At 32.4% G+C, this 12,349-nt stretch overlaps 1 protein-coding gene across 2 annotated transcripts in view; it reads left to right on the forward strand.

Moving 5' to 3' along the window:
* LOC148952156 (proto-oncogene tyrosine-protein kinase receptor Ret-like) overlaps positions 1-12,349 on the forward strand; it is a 436,938-nt gene that overhangs the window by 32,008 nt on the left and 392,581 nt on the right. The window contains exon 3 of one of the 2 annotated variants that reach the window (XM_089088861.1): positions 9,044-9,162. In XM_089088861.1, coding sequence (XP_088944987.1) covers positions 9,044-9,162 — 119 coding nt within the window. Of the gene's footprint in view, positions 1-9,043; positions 9,226-12,349 lie in introns of those variants that run through there. The other variant, XM_089088862.1, reaches the window with a different exon arrangement.

The following is a 12,349-nucleotide window of genomic DNA, read 5'->3' on the forward strand; positions in this document are numbered from 1 at the left end:
TTGTGTGTGTGTTTAAGTTTTTGTGTGTGTGTAAGTTTTTTTGTGGGTGTTAGTTTTTTTGTGTGTGTAAGTAAGTTTTTGTTTGTGTGTTTTATTTTTTGTGTGTGTGTAACTTTTTTGTGTGTGTGTAAGTTTTTGTGTGTGTAAGTTTTTGTGTATGTGTAAGTTTTTGTGTGTGTGTGTAAGTTTTTGTGTGTGTGTAAGTTTGTGTGTGTGTGTCAGTTTGTTTGTGTGTGTTTGTTTTTTTGTGTGTGTGTTAGTTTTTGTGTGTGTGTTAGTTTTTGTGTGTGTGTTATTTTTTTTGTGTGTGTTAGTTTTTTTGTGAGTGTAAGTTTTTGTGTGTTTTTTTGTGTGTGTGTGTGTGTAAGTTTTTTTGTGTGTCATTGTTTGTGTGTGTGTAATTTGTTATGTATGTGTAAATTTTTGTGTTTGTGTAATTGTGTATTTGTGTGCGTTTTTTTTTGTGTGTGTAAGTTTTTGTGTGTGTGTGTAAGTTTTTGTGTGTGTGTAAGTTTTTATGTGTGTGTAAGTTTTTGTGTGTGTATAAGTTTTTGTGTGTGTGTAAGTTTTTGTGTGTGTGTGTGTGTAAGTTTTGTGTGTGTGTGTGTAAAATGAAAAATTTGGAACATAACTTTAAATTTTTTCATCTCTTTTCGAAAAGTCGGAAGTGAATTTAAGAAAATATAGAATTAAAGTGAAACTTTTTATCTTCATGGAAAATAATCACAATCATAGTATAACTTTTCCTATCTTCTATGGAAAAATTTAGAACTGAATTTTTTAAATTTTTTATGTCTTGGTGAACTTAAAACTGACGTGGAAGCTTTTTATTTTCTCTGGAGAAATTAGAATTGAATTGTGTTCTTTGGTAAAATTCAGAAGAGAACTTGAACTTTTCTATCTTCTATGAAAAATTTGGAACAGTATTTTAAATTTTTTCATCTCTTTGAGAAAAATCTGAACTGAAGTGGAAATTTTTTATATTATTTTGTGAAAATAGAATTGATCAATAACTTATTTCATTTTCATTGAGAAAATTCAGAATCGAAGTAGAACTTTTCTTCACTTCTTTGAGAAAATTTAAAATTGAAGTGAAACTTTTTATCTTCATAGAAAATAATCACAATCATAGTATAACTTTTCCTATCTTCTATGGAAAAATTTAGAACTGAACTTTAAATTTTTTATGTCTTGGTGAACTTAAAACTGAAGTGGAAGCCTTTTATTTTCTCTGGAGAAATTAGAATTGAACTGTGTAAAATTCAGAAGAGAACATGAACTTTTCTATCTTCTATGAAAAATTTGGAACAGTATTTAAAATTTTTTCATCTCTTTGAGAAAAATCTGAGCTGAAGTGGAAACTTTTTCTATTATTTTGTGGAAATAGAATTGATCAATAACTTATTTCATTTTCATTGAGAAAATTCAGAATCGAAGTTGAACTTTTCTTCTTCCGGGAAAATATTTGGAACAGAACTTCAAATTTTTTCATCTCTTTGAGAAAAGTCGGAATTGAATTTAAGAAAATTTAGAATTAAAGTGAAACTTTTTATCTTCATAAAAAATAATCACAATCGTAGTATAACTTTTCTTATCTTCTACGGAAAAATTTAGAACTGAACTTTAAATTTTGTTATGTCTTGGTGAACTTAAAACTGAAGTGGAAGCTTTTTATTTTCTCTGGAGAAATTAGAATTGAATTGTGTTCGTTGGTAAAATTCAGAAGAGAGCTTGAACTTTTCTATCTTCTATGAAAAATTTGAAATAGTATTTTAAATTTTTCATCTCTTTGAGAAAAATCTGAACTGAAATGGAAAATTTTTTATATTATTTTGTGAAAATAGAATTGATCAATAACTTATTTCCTTTTCATTGAGAAAATTCAGAATCGAAGTTGAACTTTTCTTCTTCCGGGAAAATATTTGGAACAGAACTTTAAATTTTTTCATCTCTTTGAGAAAGGTCGGAACTGAATTTAAGAAAATTTAGAATTAAAGTGAAACTTTTTATCTTCACGGAAAATAATCACAATCATAGTATAACTTTTCCTATCTTCTAAGGAAAAATTTAGAACTGAACTTTATATTTTTTATGTCTTGGTGAACTTAAAGAACTGAAGTGGAAGCTTTTTATTTTCTCAGGAGAAATTAGAATTGAATTGTGTTCTTTGGTAAAATTCAGAAGAGAACTTGAACTTTTCTATCTTCTATGAAAAATTTGGAACAATATTAAAATTTTTTTCATCTCTTTGAGAAAAATCTGAAATTAGGTGGAAACTTTTTATATTATTTTGGGGAAATAGAATTGATCAATAACCTTATTTCATTTTCATTGAGAAAATTCAGAATCGAAGTTGAACTTTTCTTCTTCCGGGAAAATATTTGGAACAGAACTTTAAATTTTTTCATCTCTTTGAGAAAAGTCAGAACTGAATTTAAGAAAATTTAGAATTAAAGTGAAACTTTTTATCTTCATAGAAGATAATCACAATCATAGTATAACTTTTCCTATCTTCTACGGAAAAATTTAGAACTGAACTTTAAATTTTTTATGTCTTGGTGAACTTAAAACTGAAGTGGAAGCTTTTCATTTTCTCTGGAGAAATTAGAATTGAATTATGTTCTTTGGTAAAATTCAGAAAAGAACTTGAATATTCACGATCAAAGTATAACTTTTCCTATCTTCAATGAAAAATTTGGAACAGAACTTTAAATTTTTTCATTTCTATGTGAAAAGTCGGAACTGAATTTAAGAAAATTTTGAATTAAAGTGAAACTTTTTATCTTCATGGAAAATAATTGCAATCATAGTATAACTTTTTCTATCTTCTACGGAAAAATTTAGAACTGAACTTTAAATTTTTTATGTCTTGGTGAACTTGAAACTGAAGTGGAAGCTTTTTATTTTCTCTGGAGAAATTAGAATTGAATTATGTTCTTTGGTAAAATTCAGAAGAGAACTTGAACTTTTCTATCTTCTAAGAAAAATTTGGAACAGTATTTTAATTTTTTTCATCTCTTTGAGAAAAATCTGAATTGAAGTGTAAAATTTTATATTATTTTGGGAAAATAGATTTGATCAATAACTTATTTCATTTTCATTGAGAAAATTCAGAGTTGAAGTTGAACTTTTCTTCTTCCGGGAAAATATTTGGAATAGAACTTTAAATTGTTTCATCTCTTTGAGACAGGTTGGAATTGAATTTAAGAAAATTTAAAATTAAAGTGAAACTTTTTATCTTCATGGAAAATAATCTGTGGAATCTTTTTATTTTCTCTGGAGAAAACAAAAATCTTCCGCTTCAGTTTTAAGTTCACCAAAGAAATAAATAAATTTAAAGTTCTATTGTAAATTTTTACCTAGTAGATACAAATAGCTATAGCATAGGTGTGAATACTTTCCCGGAAGATAAAAAGTTCTAGTTCAATTTTTAATTTTCTCAACGAAGTGAAGAAAAGTTCAAGTTCTATTCTGAATATTCTCAATGAAAAAGAAATTAGTTATTGATCATTTCTATTTTTTTCCAAATAATATAAATATTTTCCAACTTCAAAATGGGCACACACAAAAACTTACACACACACAAAAACTTACACACACACACACACACACAAAAACTTACACACACACAAAAAATTACACACACACACACAAAACTTACAAACACAAAAACTTACACACACAAACTTACGCACACACACACAGACACACAAAAACTGACACACACACAAAAACTTACACACACACACAAACTTACACACGCACAAAAACTTACACACACAAAAAAACTTACACACACACAAAAACTTACACACACAAAAAAACTTACACACACACAAAAACTTACACACACAGACAAACTTACACACACAAAAAAACTTACACACACACAAAAACTTACACACACATACAAAAAATTACACACACGCAAAAACTTACACGCACACAAAAACTTACAGACACACAAAAACTTACAAACACACAAAAACTTACACACACACACACACACATACTTACACACACACACAAACACACACACACAACAACTTACGCACATACAAAAACTTACCCGCACACAAAAACTTATACACACACAAAAACTTACAAACACACAAAAACTTACACACACACACACACACAACAACTTACAGACACACAAAAACTTACACACACACACAAAAAAACTAACACACACAAAAAAATTACACACACACAAAAATTTACACGCACACAAAAACTTAAACACACACACACAACAACTTACACACACAAAAAAACTTACACACTCAATAAAACTTTCACACACACAAAAACTGTAACACACACAAAAACTTACACACACACAAAAACTTAAACACACACACAAAAACTTACACATACAAAAACTCTTACAAACACAAAAACTTACACACAAAAACAAACTAACACACACACAAAAACTTAGACACACACAAAAAAACTCACACACACACAAAAACTTATACACACAAAAAAACTGATACACACACAAAAACTTACACAAACACTCAAAAACTAACACCCACACACAAAAACTTACACACGCACAAAAACTTACGCACACACAAAAACTTACAACCACACACAAAAACTTACACACACAAAAAAACTTACACAAACAAAAAAAATAATACACACACAAAAACTAACACACACACAAAAACTTACACACACACAAAAACTTACACACACAAAAAAACTTACACACACAAAAAAAACTTACACACACACACACGTGGTGGGGGGTTCCTTTGGGGGGGGTTCCTTTGGGGTTGAGGTAGGGGAATCGGAGCCCTTTGGGGTTGGGGTTGAGGACCTCACGACACTGTTCAAATGGAACTTGTGTATTATAACGACCACAGAGTTTCACCCTCAAATTCTCTTCTAAAACATCTTCTAAAATCATCTTTTAAAATGTCTCTAACTGTTTTGCCGAAATAATTCCCTAAAATGTCTAAAACGGCTTCGCCCGAATAACCCCTAAACGTAATTTCTGCGTGTTCCTTTTGTTTTTGGCATCCCTGCGCTGTCACATTTGAAATTACTAAGAAACCCTTTCCCGCGTTAATCTCTTCATCTCTAAGATCAAAATATCTCTTCCCCACCGTTAATGCGCATTTGCAAAATTCACCCGGAAACAATTCTCCTGGAAGAACTCCAAAGACATTAATGAACTTCGCCCGGAGACAATTCTCCTTGGAAATACATCAAAGACATTAATAAACTTCGCCCCGGAAACAATTCTCAGAAATCCATTTCCCCTAGGGAGTCCATGCCCATATATGGTGCCCCGTCACGACTGACAGCACAGGTGTTCTCCCTAGGGACTCTATGCCCATATATGGAGCCCTGTTCGGACCTTTAGATAGCTTTCTACTGCTAGTCTTATGCCGTGGACTGAATTGGAACAAAGTTGTACCAAGTCCTGGTTCGTTGCAAGGACAAGTGAAGCCCTAATTCACAGCAATAACGAGCAAAGTACTGTTTTTTTTTTTTTTTTTTTTTTTTTTTTTTTTTTTTTTTTTTTTTGCAAAACGAGCTAAATACAAGCTGGAGACTGATTTGGTGCAATGGTGAGCATAATTTTTAACTCGATGAAAAACTGAGATCTTGCTGAAGTAATCTAAGTTCTAACCCAGTGAAAAAAAAGCCTAGTCCAAGCTGAGAAATTTAGGTGATGCTGTAGAAGAACTAGTTAAGTTTTCACTTATTGGAACCATAAGCTAAGTTTGGATCCGGTGTGAAAACGGACAAAATTCTAATCTGCTACATAAAGAACTAAGTACTGAGTAAGTGTAACAAAAGAATAACTTTTGACACGGCGTAAAAATGAGCCAAGTCCAAGCTGAGGGCTAACTTGGTACAAAACTGACCTCAATTATCATTTAGTTCAAGAAGCTAGCTAATCCATAATCAGGTGCTAAAAGAGCCAAATCCACACTCGGTGCACAACAAGCTAAGTCATGGCTCGTTTTAAAACGATCTAAATTTGAACTAACGAATCTCGAACAAATAATTTTTCCAATACCGATAAATCCATTTATTTAGACAATGAAAATAGCAGGTATAAAAGTCCAAATATTTCGATCACATATACAGTGATAGTCATCAGTAGAATTACTAAAATAATATAATTGAAACTAGCATATTTATACACAAAAATAAAATAAATCACTTTTCGGGTCATTCACAAAATAATGAACTTCCGGATTATTCACTAGATTGTTTTCACAGAGAGTTCACTGAAAAAGTTTATTCAAAGTCTTGATGTAAATTCCTTTTATAATCTAGCCCAAAATTAAAACAAATTTCTAATGAAGGCGGCAAAGCCTTCCGTGTCTTCTAATTTATTTTTAGAGAAACAGAAAAATTGGCTTAAAGCCAATTTGAAATAAACTTAAGGCTGTTACATTTTCTATTTCACTCACGTGCCTTTACCTATAGCCTCGCATTATGGTAAGTTAAGACCACAGTTCATATAATTATCCAGTATGATCATTCCCCATCTCACCCATTATAAAAACCCAGACCGGGGTGCGAGTGCTCCAGAGAACGTAGAAACATAAGCGGCGTCAGATCTTTTCACGGGTAGACAAGTCAGACGCGAAACAATCGGAAACAAGTGGAAACCCGCTATTACAAATAATGCACTTTACGCGAAACAATCGGAAACAAGTGGAAACCCGCTATTAATAACTGCACGAAGAAGTGGGAGGAGCTTTTTGTTCGCACCGAGAACGAAGACCAGAAATGATCTGCGATAAGCTTACTGGATAATTATATGAACTGTGGTTAAGACAAACCAGAAAAATATTTTTCCGTCATGACTGGCCCTGAAAACTATATCATTGACCGTTTTTTTCCATTTTCAAAGATGTTCTACTTGCCACTTTTTCCTTTGTGTTCTTTTTTTCATGCAACCTATTATTCTATGGTTCATCCTTACATTTTATTGCAGATGCTATTTGGGTTTGATATTATAGTTTGGATGGTTCATCTTATTACTCTTCCTATTACTCTGTTAGTAGTTTATACTACTTTATTTTTGGTGGCCGGTGTTTACCCCCCCCCCGGCGATTACCAATTAGGAAAATACCCCCCCCTCGGGGAAAACACCCCCGGAAAATATCCCCCCTGGAAAATACCCCCCCCCCGCGGAAAATACACACCCAGAAAAATACCCCCCACTGAAAATACCCCCGCAGAAAATATCCCCCCGGAACCCCCCCCCCCTCCGCGGAAAATACCCCCCGCGGAAAATACCCCCTCCAGTAGGCTAAATATTTCGCGGGGGGGGTATTTTCCGGGAGGAATTTTCCGGGGGGCATTTCCGCAGGGGGGTATTTTCTGCGGGGGTGTATTTTCCGGGGGGTAATCGCTGTGGGGGGGGGGTAAACGCCTATAACCTTTTTTTTATTCTGGTTAATAGAATATGCCAAATCGTTAATTCGCCTAGGTATTTTTTTTATTTTTTTTATCTTCAGCAATTAGTACTTCAGTCTTCAGCGTTGGTCTGGTTGGCTAAACTCAATGTCTTAAATATATCTTCTGCTAGAACAGGCACTGAGCAATTTTAAAAATTAAATATATTTCTATTACGATCGATTTTCTTTTGAAATATTTCCTGGTGCCAGGCCCATTACGGACGTTGCATATCCTGCTAGTCCTCTAAGTGCCCTAATCCCTAACGTGAATGTATTTGTTAAACTTTCAAACGGTTCCTTATAAGTAAGGAGTGACTCTGTCCAGAAGTAACCGAAACTCTAAAAACATGGAATTTTGATAATGAACAATATATAAAAAGAATTGAATTTCTATACTGACTCTATATATATAAAATTCTATAGGTTTAATGTTGCTCATCAAAAGCAACGAACCTGATGAAATTCCCTGATATTCGAAAAAGCGGTAAAACACACAACAAATCCCAGCGATCTTAATGAAAAACGTACCATCAAATTCAACATATCTGATAACCCCATAGCAGGGATTTTAATCTCGTATCAACAAAAATGTGGAATTTTGTATTTTTCAACAGTAGAAACATCACGGCTTATTATTATTTTTTTTTTCCGGGGGTGATCGTATCAAAGCAATAGTTTTAGAAGATCACAAGAAGGCTCATTCGAACGTAAATCAAAAGTTCTAGTGGCCTCTAAAAGTGACCAAAAGCATTGGAGGGTTACTAGCACCCCTCCCACGTCCCTTTTTACTCCCAAGGACATACGATCAAAATTTTAAGATTCAAACTAGTTGAAATGCCCAATAACTATGTCTTTTGGGATGACAGTACCCCACATAACCCCTGGGGAAAGATTGTAATTCACTTAATTTGCCCATTATTCACATATAGTATTTGTTATTGGGTAATGTACGGAAGTTTATTTAGGGAAAACTTTCTGTGAGGGTATTTTCCGTGGAGAAGAAAGTTTGAGAAGAAGCTTTCCTGGGTAAACTTTACACGAGGGGGGGGGGGGTGGGAGGGGATTTTAAAGCATGATTTGAAGAACAATCAGAGTTAAATCTTTAAAAAAGAAGTTTTTTCGACTGAAAGTAAGGAGCAGCATTAAAAATTATAACGAACAGAAATTGTTCTGTATATGAAGGGGGCTACCCTTTGCTCAAAACTTGATATTTACGTTAAAGTTTGACTTTTTGTCACAATTCCTTAAGAAAGACTGATCAAACACAAGGGTCTTTGAATTTCAATGAGAAATGTTTTTCAAGAACTATAAGGTCTTACTTTAAAGAGAGCGAGGGTTGAGGAAGGGGTAACCCCCCTCACACACGGGGTGATTTCTCTCCGTTTTAAGTTTTAATGTTGCTCCTTATTTTCAGTCGAAAAGAAACTCATTTAAAAATTTTCAATTGTTTGAAGAGTGAGTGAGTTTGAAGAATGAGTTACTCGTGAACTTATTTCATATGAACATGAAGTGGTGTATAAAATAATTTTCAGATAAATGGTGTCATAATTATCCCCTCTTATTATCAGCATCCCAATAACTAACGTGTTTTTTTTTCTTAGAAAGCACATTGGTAAGCATTGGAGTACTAATAAGCCTTGAGGATAATGGAAATTGCAAAACTTCTGTTATGGTTCAAATTTGGATTAAAAGAAAGTCAGTCTGCAATCGTGACAAAAAGGTATTCAGCTAGATAAACCTATACCCATTCAAGGCTAAATAGAGATTGTGCAAGTCCCCTATGGTAATATTTTAAGTAATAGTAATGTAGGTCCTCTTTAAACGAGTGTATTCTAGTATAATCAGAGGCAACGCTATAGAGTTGCCTATAGTAAAGGCCATACGGCTCCAATGTTTTATTATTATTAATTAAAAAAAAACTTTCCGATAATAAACAATAAACAATCATAGCAAAAAACATACAACAAGTAATAATATAAATGAATAAATAGATCTTAAAGCGAGTAATGCTTAGATTGAATATGAAAATCAAGCTTAAAACGAAAACAAATGATTTGCTATTAAAGTATAAATGAAACTTAAAACGAACAGAAATTAAATAAACAATCAATACGAACAAACATACAATATATATTAATGTAAATGAATAAATAAATCTTAAAACAAGTGAAACTTAAATTAAATATGCAAATCAAGTTTGAATCGAATAAAAATAACTATACACACGAGTTTGGGTATCGCCTCACTGCAAAAGCCTAAAACCTACTGCGTCATTGGCGCTTTACTGAAAACAATTCTTTGAAATGTTTTCACTTTTGTAACTTTAAGAAATCAAAAAATTAATTAAGATTTTAGGGAATAAATATCAGCATATGCATATTAAATTGACAATGCCCATTTTTTTTCAGTAAACTCATTTGATTTTTTTTTCAGTAAAGTACAAATTATATTCTGGCTTTTAGAAAGCATAGGGGTTTTGAACCCTACTCATATTAATTTATGCTCGTTATGAGTATGACTCTAATATTTATTTTAATTTTTGTTCGTTTTTGGGTTTCATTTATTTATTGATACTGATATGGGGTAGTTGTATGCTTGGTAGATTATATGATAGTCCGGACGCCAGGTGTTGAAAATGTGAATCATACCACGACAGAATGGGGCTGCTACGAGAATTAGCCAACCCTCCACCCTCTAAATTGACCATGCGGATTCAAAAATACCAATGGTACTTGCTTGCGAGTGGTGGAACACTCCGAAACTTGACATTTTATTATATTTTAGTGCTTCCTTCAAGAAAATGCATGTTCCACAAAGTTTGAGGTGCAGCTTTCTGCTCAAATAACAATGCCTACAAGCCATAGAATGTTTTCATAACAAAATAACACGACTAGTTACTAAAAATGGCAGAGTTAAAAAAATGGCAAAACTATATGAGTCTGGAACAGTCTTGGAAAGTATAAACAAAATCAAATTGAATATTAGATATATAATGATATTAATTGTTGAAAGATCCATCAGTTCAAGATTTTTTTTCCACTGTAATTTTTATTTTCATTTTCAATGCTGTAAGAACTGGAAAAGAATAAATTTGTAATATACAAATAATTCGTTTTCAGTAAAGCACCTTTGACGCAGAAGGCTTTAGGTTTTTACAGTTAAAGAAGTGGGCAGTATACAAATTTTGTTTGTAGTGAAACTATATGTTTCTTGACCAATCTTGAAAAGAACTAATAAATTAAACTGAATATTTGTTTCACAATGATGTTAATTGTTAAAAGCTCATCAGTTCAAAATTTTACTGTAATTTTAATATTTATTTTCAATATTAAGTACAAAAGAAAACATTTGTAATATAATTAGTTTTCAGTAAATCGCCAATGACGTAGTAGGTTTTAGTCTTCTGTAGTGTGGCGATACCCAGACTCGTGTGTGTAGTTATTTTTATTAGATCCAAGCTTGAATTGCGTATTTAATTCAAGTTTCACTCGTTTTAAGATTTATTTATTCATTTATATTGATATATATTGTATGTTTGTTCGCATTGATTGTTTATTTAATTTCTGTTCGTTTTAAGTTTTATTTATACTTTAATAGCAAATATTTGTTTTTGTTTTAAGCTTGATTTTCATATTCAATCTAAGCATTACTCGCTTCAAGATCTATTTATTTATTTATTTTATTGCTTGTTGTATGTTTTTGCTATGACTGTTTATTTAATTTCTGTTCGTTTTGGGTTTCATTTATTCTTTAATAGTAATTTCTGGTCGTTTTGAGTTTGGATTTTAAAAGGTATTTGTATATGCTGAGCTTAATTTTAAAATTGACTTTACTTTTATTTTAAAAAATTATTTTTAGGAGTTTTTTTTTTCATTAATTTTTGTTTGTTTTTGATTGCAAACTATTTGAAGCGCTTAAAAATTCTCTATTTGATAATCAAACTTAAAAAAAATCAAATATTCAGTCAAAGTATCAAAATTGGAATAAAAGTAGCAATATGCAAGTGAAAAAATTTGTTTGTGTCAACCTCGAAGTTCTTATTATCTGATGTTTGAACTATTTTTAACAAAATTACTATCTCAAATTTTTTTTTCGGATGGATTTGGAGAAAAAGGGCGTGGGGGGGACTAGATTAATCTTTAGTCTCTTTTGACTCTTTAAAAGTGAACTAAAAATTTCTATATTCAATAAAATGAGCCCTCTCTGAAGTTTATACGAGTATCCCTTCTATAAGAACCATATATACCCCCAGAGTATAACTCAAAACGCCTATCGTGGGCCCTGGGGGGTTTTGTCGACCCTGGAGTTTTAATATCTGATGGTTTAACTGTTTTTTAAAAATCGGTCACATGAATTTTTTATCAGATGAGGTTATCCATTCGAATCAATCAAAGGCATGAAGGGTGTAAGCGGCTAGTTGCCGTCGGATCTTTTTTCACTCTTAGAAAATGAACTGCAAATTTTAATTCCCATTCAAATAAACCCACTTTGAATTTTAAACGAGCATACCTTCCATAAGACCATATTTGCCCCCACAGCAATACTTACAACGCCTGCCCCAGCCCTGTGGGGGGGGGGGGTCAACACAGGAGTTTTTCTTATCTGATCTTTGAACTATTTATAACGAAATGACCAAACGTAAAGGTGTTTTTGTTATATGATCTTTCAACTATTAAAAAAAAAAAAATGGCAACCTCAAATCTTTTATCAGATGTATTTGGGGAAAAAGGGCTTGGGGGCCAGTTGCCCTCTGATCACTTTCGACTCTTAAAAAGGGCATTTGAACTCACGATTTCCAATTGAATGAGCCCCCTTTTAAGTTTATACGACGACCCCTTCCATATGAAGTGCCTCTGGGAAAAAAATTAATGGAGTGTGAGGGGAGGCTAGCTGCCCTCCAATCACTT

This window comes from Artemia sp. Qi Xiang Cuo, chromosome 5, assembly GCF_049724085.1.
Source record: "Artemia sp. Qi Xiang Cuo chromosome 5, ASM4972408v1, whole genome shotgun sequence".
NCBI classification, from domain to species: domain Eukaryota; kingdom Metazoa; phylum Arthropoda; class Branchiopoda; order Anostraca; family Artemiidae; genus Artemia; species Artemia sp. Qi Xiang Cuo.